The sequence below is a fragment of the Peromyscus eremicus genome, chromosome 5 (genome assembly GCF_949786415.1).
Source record: "Peromyscus eremicus chromosome 5, PerEre_H2_v1, whole genome shotgun sequence".
Lineage (NCBI taxonomy): Eukaryota > Metazoa > Chordata > Mammalia > Rodentia > Cricetidae > Peromyscus > Peromyscus eremicus.
In genome coordinates this window covers 66073522-66092059 of record NC_081420.1, presented here as the reverse complement: position 1 = coordinate 66092059, position 18538 = coordinate 66073522, and the positions used below count along the sequence as shown (strand labels likewise).

The 18538-nt window shown below is 43.6% G+C and overlaps 1 protein-coding gene across 1 annotated transcript in view; it reads right to left on the bottom strand.

Annotated features, from left to right (window-relative positions):
• Window positions 1-18286, bottom strand: part of Mrc1 (mannose receptor C-type 1) — a 90927-nt gene extending 72641 nt beyond the window's left edge. Inside the window, exons 1-3 of the mRNA XM_059263614.1 lie at window positions 18000-18286; window positions 6231-6632; window positions 1249-1422 (exon numbers count right to left, since the gene is read on the bottom strand). Of these exons, the coding sequence (XP_059119597.1) occupies window positions 1249-1422; window positions 6231-6632; window positions 18000-18060 (637 nt within the window). The 5' untranslated portion in view covers window positions 18061-18286. The remainder of the gene's footprint in view (window positions 1-1248; window positions 1423-6230; window positions 6633-17999) is intronic.
• Window positions 18287-18538: the final 252 nt, after the last annotated feature.

The window sequence follows — 18538 nt, the reverse complement described above, 5'->3', positions numbered from 1 at the left end:
GTGTGAGGGAGGTTGGCCTCAAGTAACTTAGTCAGGAAAGGGCACCTGACTGCAGGAAGACTGTTCAGAGAAACAGAAATAAAACAAAGAGTTCAACCTCTTCCTCCTTCCTCAGCCCTAGCTCTGTCCCCCCTACTCCAGCTGTTCCCCACCCCTAACCTCACCTAAGACCTGTCACACACTTTCTTACTGATTCTTAAACATGAACACAACCACAAGAATTCAAGCTCTGGTACTTGATATGGTCTTGCTAGTTCTAGTAACACTTGAACTTCCGTTTTCAAAGGGCTTTGAAGCATAAATCACTCACTTCCCTTGATATTCAGTTCAATCAAATTCCACCCTTTCTGACGTTGAGTTTCACAGGCCTCCACCAGTATCCTTTTCACAGCAAGGAGCTCCAGCACACACTGACACAAAACATGACAGTCTCATAGTCTCTCTCCCACCAAACACACTTGCCATGCAATTTAAATTCTGGTTTCAACATATGTTTTATAAAGCTAAAGCATTTGGGGTTTAGGAGAAGAAGATGCCTACCTCCATCATTAAGTATATATAATTTTGTGTGTGTGTGTGTGTATATATATATGTATGTATATATATATATATATATATATATATATATATATATATATATATATATATATATATATACAAATTTATACACAGTATAATTTGCCCTAAAGTCTCAACAAATAACTGATAGGGCCAGTGTGTATAGCTCAATGGTAGAGTGCTTGCTTAGAATGTGCAAGGTTAGGTTCAACTCTTAGCAGAAAGACAGCTGGAGAAGGAGAGAGACTGAGAAAGAAAGAAAGAAAGAAAGAAAGAAAGAAAGAAAGAAAGAAAGAAAGAAAGAAAGAAAGAGAGAGAGAGAGAGGGAGGGAGGGAGGGAGGGAGGGAGGGAGGGAGGGAGGGAGGGAGGAAGGAAGGAAGGAAGGAAGGAAGGAAAAAATTAAGAAACAAAGAAAAGTACAAGATCGGGGGTTATTCCATACAAGGAATGTCGGGACAATGGGAGTGCTGTCTGCTCTTCCTCCCCAAATCTAAACACAAATAATGGTCTTCAGCCACAATGACTCATAGGTCCAGAAGGGGAGCTATGGCATCTGTAAAGGGTTAGAGTGGAATACTCTGGAATAATAAGCATGAAAAAATTGGGGGACCATGTTCTACGTAAAGCCGAGGTACTACCACCTTGTTGTCATGGTGAATGTGCCAAGCAAATCTTGACCAGTTACTTACATTGCAATGGACAAAATCCAAACAGCTTGTCAGCGTCATAGTCAGTGGTGGTTCCACACCAGAGCCATCCATCTGAGCGCCCAGCGCTGGTGCAGTCTGCGTACCACTTGTTTTCAAACTTGAACGGAAATGCACAGATGGCTCCATTTGCATTGCCCAGTAAGGAGTACATGGCTGTAGGGACATAAAGGGTTTGAATAAGAGTGACACATGTCTGTATGCCCACCACTTGTTTTCAAACTTGAACAGAAATGCACAGATGGCTCCATTTGCATTGCCCAGGAAGGAGTACATGGCTGTAGGGACATAAAGGGTTTGAATGAGAGTGACACATGTCTGTATGCCGACTTCACAAAGCATCCTGGAGTCGGAGTCGGTCTCACTCTTCTACCCTGTGGACCCTCGTCCCCGCTGCCTCTACACAGTCTTTTGCTTGGCACCACTTGCAGCATGCACTTAGGAACAATCCTAGTACCACCCCTTTCCAACCACCTTTTGGAATGGACTATGTCCCTTCTACTGAAGAAGCAATGGCAATAAGCCCTTAGGACACCAGCTTTAACTTCTGCCTTTCCTCCAAGGCAGGCGGATGCTATCCTTCCTCTTGGGTAGAATTATAGTCTCAGTAACTCTTTAGGTTGGAAACAACCTTAAAGCTATGAAACTTGCTACAATTGAGGGTCAGAGTTTGGATCCTCAGGACCCATGTAAGTGTGAAAATGGAGCCAGATCTTCCCCCACCCCCAGCAAACTAGCTAACTAAACTCACCAAATCAGTGAGCTCCAGGTTCAAGTGAGAGATTGACTCAGTGTATAAAGTAGAGAGTGATGGAAGAAAAAAATCAACATCAACCTCTGACTCATGTGCACACACATCCACAACCACATGTTTATCCACACACATATAAACATGAATACCACACACACACACACACACACACACACACACACACACACACGTGTGATGTGTACAAAAAAAAGCAATGAAGTCAAACCACAGGTGATGTTCAGATCCCCTCCCACTACTTCTAAGCAAGTCAGCCTCTAAGTAATCTCTCAACAGTGACTCTGTGTGTGTGTGTGTGTGTGTGTGTGTGTGTGTGTGTGTGTGTGTGTAGCGGGGGAGGTCGGGGGAGGTTGGGTAGGATCAGCAGAGTTCTCTAATCCATGTCCTAAAAAGAAGCCACTCAAAACCCTTAGACAGTATTTACTGTCCATACCTTTCTTCTTTAATTATGAAATTTATTTATTTTGAGACAGAGACTTACTTTTTAGCCTACAGTGGCCTCAGACTTAATCCTCTTGTCTCAGTTTCCTGCATGCTGAGATTACAGGCATGTGCCACCATCATTCCCAACCACTTCTTTGCTGTTTTTTTTCCCTTTTACCCATTACACTTATTTCATCTGGATTTGTTTTCAATTAATCGAAGATTACTTCAAAATGCTATTCTAGCCAGGCAGTGGTGGTGCACGCCTTTAATCCTGGCATTTGGGAGGCAGAGGCAGGTGGATCTCTGAAAGTTCGAGGCCAGGCTGGTCTACAAAGTGAGTTCCAAGAAAACCACAAAGCTACACAGAGAAACCTTGTCTCGAAAAAGAAAAAAAAAAATATGCTACTCTAGCTTTAGTTCTGCTAAGATATCGGTCGAATCTTTTTATCTTGTTCTGTTTTTTTGTAAGGTAAAGAGCATTATGTCAGGGTACACATGAGGAAGTGAGAGGAAACTGGTGGGGTAGGCTCTCTGCTTCCACTGTGTGGATTTCAGGAACTGAACTCAGGTCAGTGGGCTTGGCAGCAAGTGTCTTGACCACTGAGCCGTCTTTCCAGCCCCAGGGCCAATCTTCACATCATACATTCGTATAAGGAACATGCAAGATTCGGTAAGAACTGGGCCAACTCTCCATGCCAAGGATGCCTGCCCCTTCCCATAAAGAAAGTCCATGGGAACCACAGCACCAGTGCACCCTTCAGTAAGTCAGAGAATACATTCTCCTACTGGATTTATAGATGCCAATCAGAGGGGGCTCTTCCAAAGATGTTCATTCAAAAATAGGCACAGAAGAGGTCCAAAGAACCAAACTCCACCCTGCCCACCTCTTTAAAAAAAAAAAAAAAGAGCACAAAACTGCCATCAAATTAGTATTCCTTTTAGAGCTCAGACTTCCAGATAACCCTTTAAATCATCCAAGTCTACAATTCTGGTACTATTTTTTCTAAAAATAATCTCTACTATCAACCAGTTTTCCAATGAGGTGTCTTCAGTTCTAGCCTATATATCACTAAATGAATTTAAAGGTTACTCTGGGGCTGGAAAGATGGTTCAGCAGTTAAGAGCAGGTAGTGTTCCTGTAGAGGATTCAAAAACTCATGTCAGGTGTGGCCCACAACTGTCTCTAACTCCAAGTCCATGGGATCAGGGGATCAGACATGTCTTCATGACAGATACTGCACTCATACTCATGCAGGGGTTCTCTCTGTCTCTGTCTCTCTCTCTGTCTCTGTCTCTCTCTCTCTGTCTCTCTCTCTCTCTCACATACACACACACACACACACACACACACACACACACACACACACACTTGAATTGTTTCTAAATTAAAATCATTTTGAGGGCCTAGGCTATTCAGCAAGATAATTTTACATATTGAAAGATCATCAAAGTGTTTGCAAAAGGTAACCGGTGGGTCATCTTCAAAACTATGACCCAATTCTTCATAAAAATAATTCAGACTCTTGTGTCATCCTCACGTACTAATTCAGAATCTGAGTGGGGGACAGAGCTTGCAATCTGCACATTTTTACAAGTTTACCGGATGTTTCTTAAATGCATTGAAGTGTGACGGTCACTACCCTAAGTACTATGCACATTTGTCTCAAGCAAATGGCAGAACAGAAAGATGGGGACCTACTACTGTATTTTTAAATAAAATAAGTTAGGCCTGGTGGTACAGACCTGTAATTCCAGCTACTCAGGAGACTAAGGCAAGAAGACTTCAAGTTTAATGTTACCTGGGCAGCAAAGTAAGTTTTGGCCTGGGTGACCTAGTGAGCTTGAGGCCAGCCTGGGCAACCTAGTGAGACCCTACCTCAAAATAAAAAGCAAAACCTAAAACGACTGAGGACAGAGCTCAGCAGGAGAGCACATGCCCAGAATGTGTGCAGCCTTACATTTAACCCTAGAACTGTGAAAAAAGAAGTAAATAATAAGTTAAAAGAGATGACCTCTAACACTATTATCCTCAAATTGAATCCCTCAACTTGATAATTGTCCCCTTCTTTGAATTGGACACAATCGAGTTTGAGTAAGCCTGTCTTGCCCTTTGAGTTTTCTATTGCGTTTCTCCTGGTAGGTGCTGTTACTTGGGTTGCCTCTCTTGGAATTTCTAAGTTTATATCATGTTCAATAAATCCCCAGAAATAACTCTTTTCTGAACTCGACCCTGGGCAACTTCAATTTCTACTCTTATCTTCTCTTTAGATGGACAGAAAACAGAAAGCAGACAAATAACCCCTTTACAAGGAACTGGCTTCCTGTGCTATATCACTGTGATAAGCGAGGTTCAGCCCATCTCGGCAGCCCCTGCCACGAAGTCATTTTGGAATAAGTTTCCCCTGTCCCCAAAGGCCTGTTCTTCCTCTGACCTTGACGTTGTTCTAGATAACGTCGCACAATAGCCAAGTATCCAAATGTGACATGGGGTTGCAGCATCATCTGACTCAAGAGAGCAGCCTTTGTAAAAAGTTTGAACCTCTTTTGAACTGTCTTGTTTTACTGTCTGATTCTGAGTGAATGAAATTTGACCAAGACAGGGAGAATGTGGTGATATTGTGTCCCCCAATATATTGTGCACCCTAATAAACTTATCTGGGGTCAGAGAACCGAACAGCCACTAGATAGACATAGAGGCCAGAAAATGGTGGTGCACACACCTTTAATCCTATCACTTGGGAGACAGAGATCCATCCGGATCTCTGTGAGTTCAATGCCACACTGGAAACCACCAGGAATGGTGACACACACCTTTAATCTCAGAAAGTTATATAAGGCGTGAGGACCAGGAACTAAGTTTGTTAAGCTTTTAGGCTTTTAGCATCAGTTCAGCTGGGATCCATCTGGATGAGGACACAGAGGCTTCCAGTTTGAGGAAACAAGATCAGCTGAGGAATTGGCAGGGTGAGGTAGCTGTGGCTTGTTCTGTTTCTCTGATCTTTCAGCGTTCACCCATTCATCTGGCTCCCGTGTTTTTTATTAATAAGGCCCTTTAAGATTTGTGTTACGGGGGAAACTAAAGACTCTGATTTTATTTCTCCTTTGGTAGCTCAAAGAATGCACTTCAAATAAAGCAATAATCCTCCCTGTTCACGCTGTCTCTTTCTATGGCAGGTGACTAAATATGCCTGCTAATTCATAGCCAGTTCTTCAGTTTGAATAATCCAGAATAATTATTGTCTCTAAATACCCTAGTGTGACAGAATAAATTAGAAACACTCAGAGTTTCATTCCAGGAAATCTGAAGTAAAAAATGTTCTTGGGATCATTTCTCCAGAGAGATCTTAACCTTACCCTGGAGGTAAGGAAAAGTGTGGTTAGAGCTAAGGAGACAATCTCTTGTGTCGAATAGGAGGCTTCTGGTCAAAGGTCACAATGAAACACTCCCGAAAGCTATAACTCATTGCTTAAAAATAAGTAATATAAAGTCATTTAAGGTAATTTTTACTATGAATTACCTATAACTAATGGTTACCAGGAACATTTTCTCACACTTATTCCCTATCATGTCTGTTTAGAACACAGAATAATTCAAAAGCTCCAAGTAATGACTTACTGTTTTTTGAACAGACCACACTAGGGCATGTTTATTTCCTTCAGTGTCAAACAAGGAGACAATGATAAAAGATAAAATAATAAAATGATAAAATAAATAATAAAATGATAAAAGATAAAAGCTGATAAAAGATGAAGCTCTCTAAGCCCTTACCTTCATAACCCCTCGAGCACAAGTCATCTGTGGTTCCGTAGATCTTCCATCTGCTCCACAAACCGGAACCTTTATAAAGCTTGATATTCTTTTCTTGCCTGTTGCCGTAGTTAAAGTACAACTCTGTGCCCTTGATTCCAAAGAGTGTGTCGTTTTTGCACTCCCACTTCTGAAGTTCGCTTTTCGAGTCGCAGGCATACAGAGTGACGGAGGCCCAGTCGGTTTTCGATGACACACCCAAGCATAATTTGAAAGAGACACTCATAACCTGTGATTCCGACACCCATCGGAATTTCTGGGACTCAGCTTCTGGGTTGCAACTTGACGTCTGAACTGAGCTGGCAGTTAGAGCATCCACACAGCGCTTGTGATCTTCATTGTATATTAAGAATTGCCTCGTGTCTGTTCAGAAAAAAAATGAAAGAAAACATGCTTAAGGATGTTCACATAATGTGGGCAGTGTTTTAGGATAAAAGTTCCCAGACTTCCATTTCCCTGAGGAGTTATAATTCCAAGGAAACTGGTCGAGGTAACTGTGTCTTGGGATGCTTATTTCCCTCCTGGAAGCTGGATGGAGAGACTGGAGGAGGGAATTAGTAGTTGAAGTAAATGAGTCCGGATAGCTTTGGCTCATCTTACATGGCTGATCAAACGGGACTTCCTTTGATGGAAAAAAAATCAAGAAAAACAATTGGTAAGCACAAATTTCCCTCTCTATGAATTCATGTCAAGGTCTTTCTTTTCCGTTTACTTTTAAAGAATATACAAGGAAAATAAAAGATGGATTTTTTTTGACAGAAATGTACACTAACTACTTCTTGTGACATTTTCCTAAATTTCTTCAGTCTACTTTGTACAGTTTTTTCCAAAAGAGCTGGTAGGGTTGTAGGTTCCTGAGAATCTGAAAAAAAAAAAAATGATCTCAGTTATTCTTAATCAAACCATTCTGGGGTGGAAGGAGGGAGGTGGAAGGGGAAGGGAAAGAGAGCGGGAACACCACAATCTGGAGAGTCCCTCCCTATTTCCTGAGGGTTTTGAAAAGAGTACTTCTGTTTCCCCTTCTCAACTCCCCAGCGCTACCTACACTCTGAGGTCAAGTCTAGGACCTTTGCCTTAAAGCCTGTAATGAATCATGGCCTCAAAGGCCATTGTCTCCTGACACACTTGCTCCTCTCTCTGTCATGCCCACACTGGACGTGACCACCTGCCTCTCCTCACCCATATTCCTAATTCTTGCCACTCTCTTCTGGGGTGCTTTATGTCATAAATATGTTACATGTGCCATATGTTTTAAATATGTTAAGCTCCACACAGCATAGATCCAGAACATATGTTACCACTTGCTTCTCTGGAGTTGACAACTGTCCCCAACATATGCCACACCTGACTAGGTCACCTGTGTTGACCTCCTTCCCACACCTGTGTTGACCTCCTTCCCACACCTGACCTCATTTCGTTGCTGCCCCTGAGTCAGTGTGACAAGGTGAGTTACTTTCTTCCTCAATAAAAATTAACGTTTTACAAGTAGGGTGCTTTCCTCATGATAAAACACAGGAGAAAATGAAATAAGACTTTTTAAAACCCACTATGAGCATTTATCATCCACACACACTAGTTAACCTCCTCTAATTTGAGCACTCGGAGACTCTTCCATTTAACTTAGTTCTTCCCCCTGTGTTTTCCTAGCTAGTCTTGCCCTCCGCTTTTGAGAGCATGGCTGGGGGTAATCTCAGCATTAATCACACATCTATCTTTCACTTCAGATTTCAGCCATTTTGGTTGGACTATTGGCTGGCCTTATTAAAAACCCTTATTAAAAGAAAAAGCAAACCAGGAGAGAGCCATCCATTGACGGTAAAGGACAGGAAAGTCTATAGATGGAGCACAGCCTCCTTTCAGAGGCCTTTTCTTTTATGTGCCTAATTTTCATCTGTAGTTCATCTTTTTTTTTTTTTTTTTTTTTTCTTTTTTTTTCTTTCATCTTAACTTCACTCTAGTCACAGTAGTGTTTTCATGAAGTGTCTTAGTTTGGTTTCCATGATGTCGTAAAACACCATAACCAAAAGCAACTTGGTGAGGAAAGGGTTGATCTCAGCCTTCAACTCTTAGGCCACACTCCATCATCCAGGGAATGAAAGAACACTGCTTCCTGACTTGCTCCCTTTGGCTTGCTCAGCCTGCTTTATACAACCCATGGCCCCGTGTCCAGGGTCAGTACAACCCCAATGAGCTGGGCCCTCTCACAGCTATCATTAATCAAGAAAATGCCCTTCTAACTTGCCTATGGGCAATCTGATGGAGGCAGTTTCTCAGTCGAAGTTCCTCTTTCCAAATAATTCTAGCCTGTGCCAAGTTTGGAGGAAAAAAAAAAAACCAGCCAGGGCATGAACCAATATCCAGTCTTTTCTTTCTCAAGGCATCATCATGCACCCAGATTCACAAACCAAATCCACTAGTCACCCTGGATTCCCAGCTCTCTCTCTCCTCGCCCCTTCCTCCTTCCTTCTCTCGCCCCCTCATCCACCCCTGCAGATTCTGTGTGCAATCTGCAGGGGTGGACGAGGAAGAGCCGCAGCATACATTTCCTCCTCCATTCTCTTCTCTCCAATGTCACTGTCACCAGTCTGTGTCACGCCATCATGGTCTTGCTCCACTCTCAACTCTTTTTTTTTTTTTTTAATTTTTTTTTCTTTTCAACCTCAGATTTTTTTAATTTAATTTCTTTTTTATTTTTTTATTTTATAATTTAATTTAATTTTACATATCAGCCATGGATTCCCTTGTCCTCCTCCCCCCCCACCCCCCCCACCCCATCACCCCACCACCCCCCCCCCTCCCCCCGCCTTCCCCCCAGCCCATTCCCCATTCCCATCTTCTCCAGGGCAAAGACTCCCCTGGGGATTGAGTTCGGCCTGGTAGATTCAGTTCAGGCAGGTCCAGTCCCCACCACCCAGGCTGAGCTAAGTGTCCCTGCATAAGCCCCAGGTTCCAAACAGCCAGCTCATGCACTGAGGACAGGTCCCAGTCCCACTGCCTGGATGCCTCCCAAACAGTTCAAGCTAATCAACTGTCTCACTTATCCAGAGGGCCTGATCCAGTTGGAGGCTCCTTAGCTATTGGTTCATAGTTCATGTGTTTCCATTCGTTTGGCTATTTGTCCCTGTGCTTTTTCCAATCTTGGTCTCAACAATTCTCGCTCATACAAACCCTCTTCTTTCTCGCCAATTGGACTCCTGGAGCTCCACCTGGGGCCTGGCCATGGATCTCTGCATCCGGTTCCCTCAGCCATTGGATGAGATTTCTAGCACGACAATTAGGGTGTTTGGCCATCCTATCAGTAGGTCAAGCTATACCACTCTTGGACATATACCCAAGGAATGCTCAATCATACCACAAGGGCACTTGCTCAGCTATGTTCATATCAGCATTGTTTGTAATAACCAGAACCTGGAAACAACCTAGATGTCCTTCAACTGAAGAATGGATAAATAAAATGTGGTACATATACACAATGGAATACTACTCAGCAGAGAAAAACAATGACATCATGAGGTTTGCAGGCAAATGGATGGATCTAGAAAAAAAAATCATCCTGAGTGAGGTAACCCAGACTCAGAAAGACAAACATGGTATGTACTCACTCATAGGAGGATACTAAATGTAAAACAAAGACGACTAGACTGCTACTCGCAACTCCAGGGAGGCTACTTAGAAAACAGGACCCTAAGAAAGACACAGGGATTGCCCAACGACAGAGAAATGGATGAGATCTACATGAACAACTTGAACGTGAGTGGGGGTAATGAAGGGCAAGGTTCGAGGGAAAGAAAGCTTAGGGGAGCGGGAGATCCCAGCTGGATCAAGAACAAAGAGGGAGAACAAGAAATAAGAGACCATGATAAATGAAGACCACATGAGAATAGGAAGAAGCAAAGTGCTAGAGAGGTCCACAGAAATCCACAAAGATACCTCCACAATAGACTACTGGCAATGGGTGAGAGACAGCCCGAACTGACCCACTCTCAACTCTTTTTGAAATAGAATTGTGGAGACATATAACTCCTGATGACCCAGTTTCCTTTGAGGAGATGGTCCTGACATGTCTCTGTACTGCAAAGCCTTCCCCACATAATGGTTGTTCCATCCGCTGAACCATATGGAAGAGTGCGATTATGTGTATTCTTGCCATCTCTTCACTGGATTGCCCTGCATGCATTGTTCTGGTTGAATACTCACTGGTTATCACAGTAGTTTTGTTTCTTTTCTATCTTAAGGGGTTGGGAGGAAAATTTGTTTCTAACTAAAATGTTGGTTTTCTAACTGCAGAATCCCTTCAGGACTGGAACCACTGAACCCAGGAGGAAAGCATCTGTCTTTCCTGGACAGGGAGCCATCTGATCGTGACACCTCTTACTCTCACTCCTCATCATTCAGCCCCAGGGCCCCTCACCCTCTGCTCTCACCTGCACTTACCACCTTCAGCTCTGGCACTTTCTGTTACTCAACACTCCTGGCTGGTTGCTAGTTTAGCTACTTTATGGTCCCAGCTTAAGCGTCAGTCCCTCCATGAGCTGGCCACCCTCACTCATTTCACTCCTCCCTTTTCTATATGATACCCACAAACATCTTAAAGTATATGCTCTCCTTTTATTTGTGAGCTTTGTGCAGGTTGGGGATTTTTGAGACAGCCTAGCCTTGAATTCTTTACGGCACAGAGGCAGGTCTCGAACTCCTGAACCTCTCGCCTCTATCTTCCAAGTACTGAGATAACAGGCATGTGCCACCCAATCTTGTTTACTTATTCTCATTGTGTCTGGTTTTGCTATAATATAAATTCCATGAGAAGGACCTGGCCTCTCTGGTTCAATACTATCATCTTTCTTCAGAAAGCATAAATAATTTTTCAATAAATCTTAGTTGAATGAATGAATCCTGTAACTTAAGTGCTTTTACTCAGACAAGTTATTTATTCAACAGTGGGTTCATGATTACGGGACTATTTTAAATGAGTATTCTTCCCTGCAAACTTATCTTCCCCCAGACACATCTATAAGCATTTGGATTCCTGAGAAGGGTGCTGGCTGAGCTGCTACTAGAATACACACTTCTCTGTGCTTGTTTCCTGTGCTTCTCCTTTGCCGTTGGAGCAGAGCAAGTGTGATGTCGCTGCTATTGGACAATGCCAGGAAATGCAACGTTATCACGCGGTGCTGGCAGAGACACAGGCTTCATTCTCCCAATGGTCTGCTCGCCCACAGTTTCTCTTTCACCACTGTCTCTGTCCAACGCCTCTGGTTTAGAAAGTCGTACATCTTCCTCCCAGAAGACGTTTAAGACCTTGACCAAAAGTCAGCTTGGGGCATCACTGCCATTTCTAAGCATACCCGTGGAACGCATTTGTAAACATTCTTATTCTTGTCCATACAAGCTATGCTTTTGTAACAGAAATGCCACAAAGCTGACCACATAGGGACAGACAGACAGCTGCGGTCATTTCTCTGCAATCTCACTATAGACCAGGATATCTTAAGATTTTCTTTAATACTTATAGACTAGAAACATAAATATTACAAGGTTCTCCATTCATCTTTACCTTTCTCATCTCATACCTGCTTTACCATGAGTACTTGGCAAACATCTCCTGTGCTGAGTGTTGTACTGGTGACAATATGAAGAATTCAAAAACATCATTTCTTCCCCACACCAAGGACACATGCTGCTGTGGTTATTTCAAGGGCCAAAGATGAATAAATGTAAAAATATATTTTGGAAAGCAGGTGATAAGTTTCAATAACAATATCTCAGATAAAATAACAATAACAATAATAATAATAATAATAACTTAAGAGGGGCCTAGGGGTGAGTAAAGTGGGTAAAGTTGTCTGCATCCAAGCCTGACTACCTGAGTTTGATCCCTGGGACCCATGTGACATAAGGAAAGAACTGATTCCCACAAGTTGTCCTCTGACCTCAACCTAAATTCCAGGGCAAGCACATGCATAGCAGAAGACTAAGTATCCAATAAGGTGTGAGTTTTCTTCTAGGCATGTTTTAAAATTATTCTATAACATGAAACAAAGTAATTAATGTCAAAATCTACCAACAAAGAAATGCAGTCCTAAAGGGAGAGTATTCGGGGATAGAAATATAATACACTATACTCCCCTAATACACTTTTAGATTTTCTATACTGTCGAGTAAAATACTGACACTAAAACACATAGGAAAATAACTTCTGGAAGACAGAGGAGCTGAATTAGAAAGGATAGAAAAGAACTCTGTAATAGGTATTGTCTGAATCATCCTTTATTTCTCAACTTCTGCATGTTCTACACAGTGGCACAAGTCCCAAAATGTCAGGAGGATCTCTCTGCCTGGGACATTTTATGACAAGAGTCTGCACACAGGGCAGATTTGGTGGCTCAGAGAATTCACATCCGCTGTAAGGAGTGTATCCCCTGACTTGTGGGAAGGCATAGATACCTTGTTGCTGTGGATTCTGGAGGACAGTGGGGATCCTGTTACAGTGCCACCCAGGTCTCCACTGCAAATCTGAGTTCCTCACAGTGGTCACGGGCCTAATTACACATTTTTCCTTCCCATCTCACTTCCCTATTTGTCCAGGCAGTGTTTCCTGAGACAGCTTCCCAATAAAACTACAGCTATCCAACGTCATCTTCTGCAAGAATCCAGACGAAGATAGACCATGTGTCTGTTAACCCCAGTAAATAAAGTTTAAACCTACAATACCAACCACCTCCCCAACCCTAGAACCAAGTGGGAAGTGCTCACCACGCACCTCAAATACACAAAAGGCTATGCTGGAAAGGGGGGAGGGGCAATGATTGAGGCTGAACAATGTTGTATGAAAGGGTGAAGGAAAACAAGTTATCTTATTCTTCACTTTGATCCTTTGTTCATTCACTAGCAAGTCACAGAGATTGCTAATTTGTATCACTCCCTGTGGTCACTTGGAGAGGCATAAATTAACAAAATTGATTCTGAGCTCAAAGGAAAAAAAAAAAGAAGGCATGAAATTTTCCAATACCCTTCTTGCTTTCCTAAAAGTGAAAGTTCTATACCTTCCCTGTTAGTCGCATCTTGCAGGAAGGAGGCCTTCTCCACTGCCTGATGGTCCCTTGTTCCATCTGTGTCCCGAAACCATCCCTTCAGACTCCACCGTCTCCTAACCCATCAACTTCCCAACAGCAGCCTCTTCCCCAGCTTAGGAACAACCAACACCAGCAGGTATGAAATTGGCTCTGCATACTGTTTTGTTTTGTTTTGTTTTGTTTTTTTTTGGTACATATAGTCATACCGACAGACTCATCTTGGGTATCCACCACTCAGTACATAATCAGAGCTTTAGCACTGTGCTAGCAGAAAATGAGAGTTCGCTGCTCACCGGCTGTGTGACTTTGCTAAGTTTCTTAGTTTTCTGTGCTTTCAATCTGTCAAATCAACAGTGAACCATATAGTACCTAGTGTGTCTGCAAGAATTAAATGAGACCGTCTAAAGCACCTAGAACAGTCACTGATGCAGAAATGACTCTATACATGTTCCTTATTCTCATCAGGAGTGTGGAGAAAACAGGCTTGATCGGGGTGTAAGGCAGTTCAGAACAGGATGAAACCAGAAACAAACAAACAAAAGAGCTGATAAAGCAGCTAAGCAAAAGGACAGTAGAAATTTGAAGAAGGTCACGTAGTCCGCAAGGGGTGTGTTGGAGGGTCTGTGACTTCCTGTGTCAAACTCATCATTTCAGCCTCAACATCCTCCTCTATAAACTGGGATTAATACTCTCTGATGGCGTCCCTGGGAACCTCTCACTGACAGGCTGCACGGTAAAGCACCCACAGTGTCTTTCTTCCTAAAGAAAACTTAGTAAATATTGATTCCCTTCTCCCCTCTTGAAAAGAAAAAAAAGTTGATGTAAATCCGAATATCTAAGACCACCTTTTAATGTACTGTTGTTTTGAATCCCACATGTCTTTCCTGATTAAAACAGGCCAGCTGGTCACTGACGTCCCCTCTCAGCCTCAATGCCAGAAAGCCGTACTCAGTAGCTGAGTGTGACTGGCTCACTGACCTCTGAAACCCACTTACTCTTCAAAGCCAGGCTGTTTTCCAGGTAGTAAAACATGCTGTCACTTTCCTTTCTGCTCTATGTGAAAATATGGCCTCCAGCTCTATGCTGTGTTTTAGCTCCATTAGTTGTGTGCATATGTGTGTGTGTGTGTTATGTTTTCTATAGTTTTATATCTATAACTATACAAGCTATATACATATAGTTAAACTATATATATAATTAAACTATGTATATTATACATATAGTTATATATAACTATATACAAAATGTTATATATGGTGCTATTATAATATTATGTTTGTGTCTATATATTTAATACCTATTGATAAAAATTTAAAGTTATGGGACTGACCAGATAGCTCAGTGGGTGAAAACACTTTCTACCAAGCCTGATCTACCAAGCCTAAGTTTGATCACCAGGACCCCAGGGTGATAGGAATGAACCAAATCCTGAAAGTTGTCTTCTGACCTTCACATAAATGCCATGGCAAGACCAGGTCCACACACGACAGACATAATAAATTAAAACGTAATAAAAAATATGCTTAACTAATATCAATCTAACCTAGGTATCTATTCCAAGGATAAGAGAAAATGGGCTCTCAAACAGGAAGTTTGGGGAATCTGTGGAAAAGATCACAGTAGCAAACAAATAGAAACCTGGAGAATGTTTTCACTAAACTGAACTCAAGAAAATAAATAAGCTTAAGCATCCATGTCGTAAGGATGTATTTAAAGTGAAATCAAAGTTTTCAAGGACGACTGTGAGAGTGGATACTGCAATCACAACATGACAATTAGAGTAATTCTTTTCCTGGCCTTAGATGAAGACAGCGAAACAGGACACACACGAGGGCAAATGCTCCTGCATGACGTCAGTGTCAGAATCACAACTGAGCCGCTTCCCATCTACTTCACGCTCCCCATATGTTCCAGCAGGGATGATCTAACTCGCTCACTTGGCTTTATATGATGGCAAGAAATCAAGGGAGCTGGAAGAGCAAGAGTTGAAAGTGAATGACATCCTGGGTTGACTTCTACCTGCTAAACAGTGGCCTTCTGGGCATTTGACTGCCCACGCCTGTCGCCATCATCAGAATGCATCGTTTCCAAGGTAGCACTTGTGCTAATGAATGACTCATGATCCTAAGGCTTTTCTCTCATACCATGACTTCCTCCCATTTTTATAGCTTGGGCTTCCCATCATGTGACACTCCGCTTTGCTGTGTCCTGAGATCTGGGAAGTTGCCCTGTTGCCTTGTGGCACCAGCCAGCTAGAATCTGTTGCTTGCTTCTCTTCCTAGTTCTGCTTCGATGGCCTCAGGGCGGTAGTTGGAAATGATCCATGGTGGGATTATTAACTCGTAGTGGGGATGGGGGAGGATCAGCAAATGCCACGGATCAGTTAGTGTTCTATGTTTATTTTTGCTTACAAACAAGGTATTCAGTTTACCAGCACACCATTGTCCATGAGCCAAACCTACCAAACTGCATTTCTCTGCCTAGTCCAAATTCAGTTTCCAACACCTCTCACAATGTCTCCACTCTGATCAGGACCCCCCACATACAAACACTGGCAATAATGCTTGAGAGGCAGCAGGCAAGCCAGCAGAGCAAGGAGGACAAGGGGGGTCCTCTGTTAACCTCCCTAGACTCCCCAGGCATAGCGAGCCCATCAGTGGCATCCAGACACAGATGGATAAAGTAGTACTGGGGTGGGGTGGATGCTCTCTTGGGGGTGCAGAAAAAGTTCTGTGTCATCAGGTGGCAAGGAGATCATCCTAAGGGTTCTGTGAGTTGATGGGAAACTAGGAAAGGGGGTCCTGAGAACTCAGGTGTCCTTTAATTAGCTGCCAACTAAGCGAGTGTTCTGATTTTACCCTTCGGGTCTTGGGCTATAGGACCACAAGAAAATAAAGGAAGCCTAGCAGGCTCCTAGGCCAGGGATGGCTCAGCAGGGTCAAGGTGTTTGCTGCCAGGCCTGACAACTTGGATTTGATACCTGGGACCCACATAGTGGAATGTCTTCTGACCTCCACATGAATTCTATGGCACGCTCAATAAATATAAGTATAATAAAACTCTTCTGAAATAAATAAATGAATAGTAAAAAGAGGCTGGGGGCATGGCTCTACAGCAGAATACAGTGAGGGGCTGAAAATCACAGGCTAAGGTGTAACACAAAAATATCTGGATCTGGAAGGGACTCTGGTGGCCCCACTTTTTGTTTCTTTTTTTATTCTCTAGAGAGACCTGCAGGACCTCACACTCCATGTTCCCATATCTATGCCTGCAAAGAGACCTGCAGGACACTCTGTCCCAGTATCTGTGCCCCAAAAGACCTACAGGACCTCGTTCTCTGTGTCCCAGTATCTGTGCTCCAAGAGATTTGCAGGACCTCACACTCTGTCCCAGTCTCTGTGCCCAGAGGAACCCGCAGGACCTCACACTCTGTCCCAGTCTCTGTGCCCACAAAGAGAAAGGCATTAGGGAGGCATTCTGCTGTCTCAAGAAGGGAAACATTCCTCAGAAAATTGAAGAAAATTTTATCAAACAGCTCTCTAGAGAACTTCCTGCATCAGCTGTCACAGCAGGACATGGGCTAAGACCAAGGGTACAAACTGTGTCCAGCAGGCATTAGTTGTCTAGTGGAAATGAAGGGCGATAAGAAGCCAAAATAGTCTCAAAATAGACCTGGGAGTGAAAATTCCCCCAGGCCCTCTCGTTCTGATGCTTCCGTCCGGAGAAGTGCCAACTCGGCAATGCCTTTGAGCAGCTCCGAAGCCCTGGTCATCCCTAAGGACACATCGACCATCATCTTTACCATCAAACACATCCACTTCTGAGAGAGTCTGAACAGTTCTGGATACAGATCAGGATGGACGTTCTAGCAATAAAGGTTTTGAATGAAGATCCATGCATCCCCCTTAGGGCCTTCCTTGTTACCTAGCCTCTCTATGTCTGTGGACTAGGGCATGGTTATCCTTTACTTTACTGTTAATAACTACTTATGAATGAGTGCATGCTATGTTGTTTGTCTTTCTGGGTCTGGGTTACCTCACTCAGCATGATTTGAGAAGAAGGCCTGTCCCTTTCTGAGCAAATATGGAGGAGGTGGGTTAGGAGGGCAGGAGGTGGGGGAGAGGGGAGGAGGCTGCAATCGAGATGAGAAATTAATTAATTAATAAACTTTTAAAAAGTTATGAATGGCAAGGTTCACGGGAAAAGCCGATTGTGAGAATTACAGAGTCCCCCCCTCAAGGGCAATTCCCCCTCCTCATCCTTTTGTATCAAGGATGAGGGGGAACAACTTCTTCTTTTCCTGCCAGAGATGCTCAGAGGGCATTGCAGGGCATGGGATGGCAATGGTATCAATTGAAAACACAAACAAACCACAAAACAAGAAGCTGTTGCACAAACCAGACAGAAATAAAAAGACCTGAGAGATACCCACAGGACAGAGGTGCTGGGGGGCTTCAGTCTGGACAACTCCTAACACTGGAGGGCAGCAGCATTGCTGGTCTCCAGCTTGACTCCCACACTGGCTGCCGGGGGTTGCGGGGCAGGGGGCAGGTAAAACCGCAAGTATGGTGTGCTCCACTCCTCCTCCAGATGTGCACAGGACTCTAAGCATCAACTCCAAACAAAAAGGTGTGCAAAGCCCTCAGAACAGACTTACCCAATAGCTGAACAGTGAGCGGGATGACCGAGATAAACGCCAGGAGTAGGGGAAGCCTCATGGCCCAGCCTGTACCCTTGTCTTCCACTGATGGAAGGGAGGGGAGAGGAAAAAAGAAAGAATACAGCCGGGTCTCCGGGTTGCCCCTCTGCCTAGTCCCAGCTGAAAAGGAGGGCAGGGGAAGCTGTCCCTTTTATAGGACTCCTGAATTTAGGAAAACCCTCCACTTGAGAGATATCCTGTCACATGGGGGCGGTTAGAAAAACAGGAATTCAAAGTTACAACTTTGCTTCGTAAGCTCAGGCACAGGGGGAAGGGGAGAGAGGCACACGTGTAGGAGAGAGAGGAGTGAGCGCAGGATGTGGGGAGAAGTGAGGAGCCAGGCCTGGTCTGTGGGAGGGAGAGGCAGCCCAGCTGAGCATGCGGAGTGCTCCACAAGTGCTGGGCGGTGACCAGTAGGAGGCCATTCCCTGGGTGGGGAAATTCAGTCTCCCGGAGGCAGCTGTGGAGGCTCCCATAGCATGCAGCCTCAATTCTAA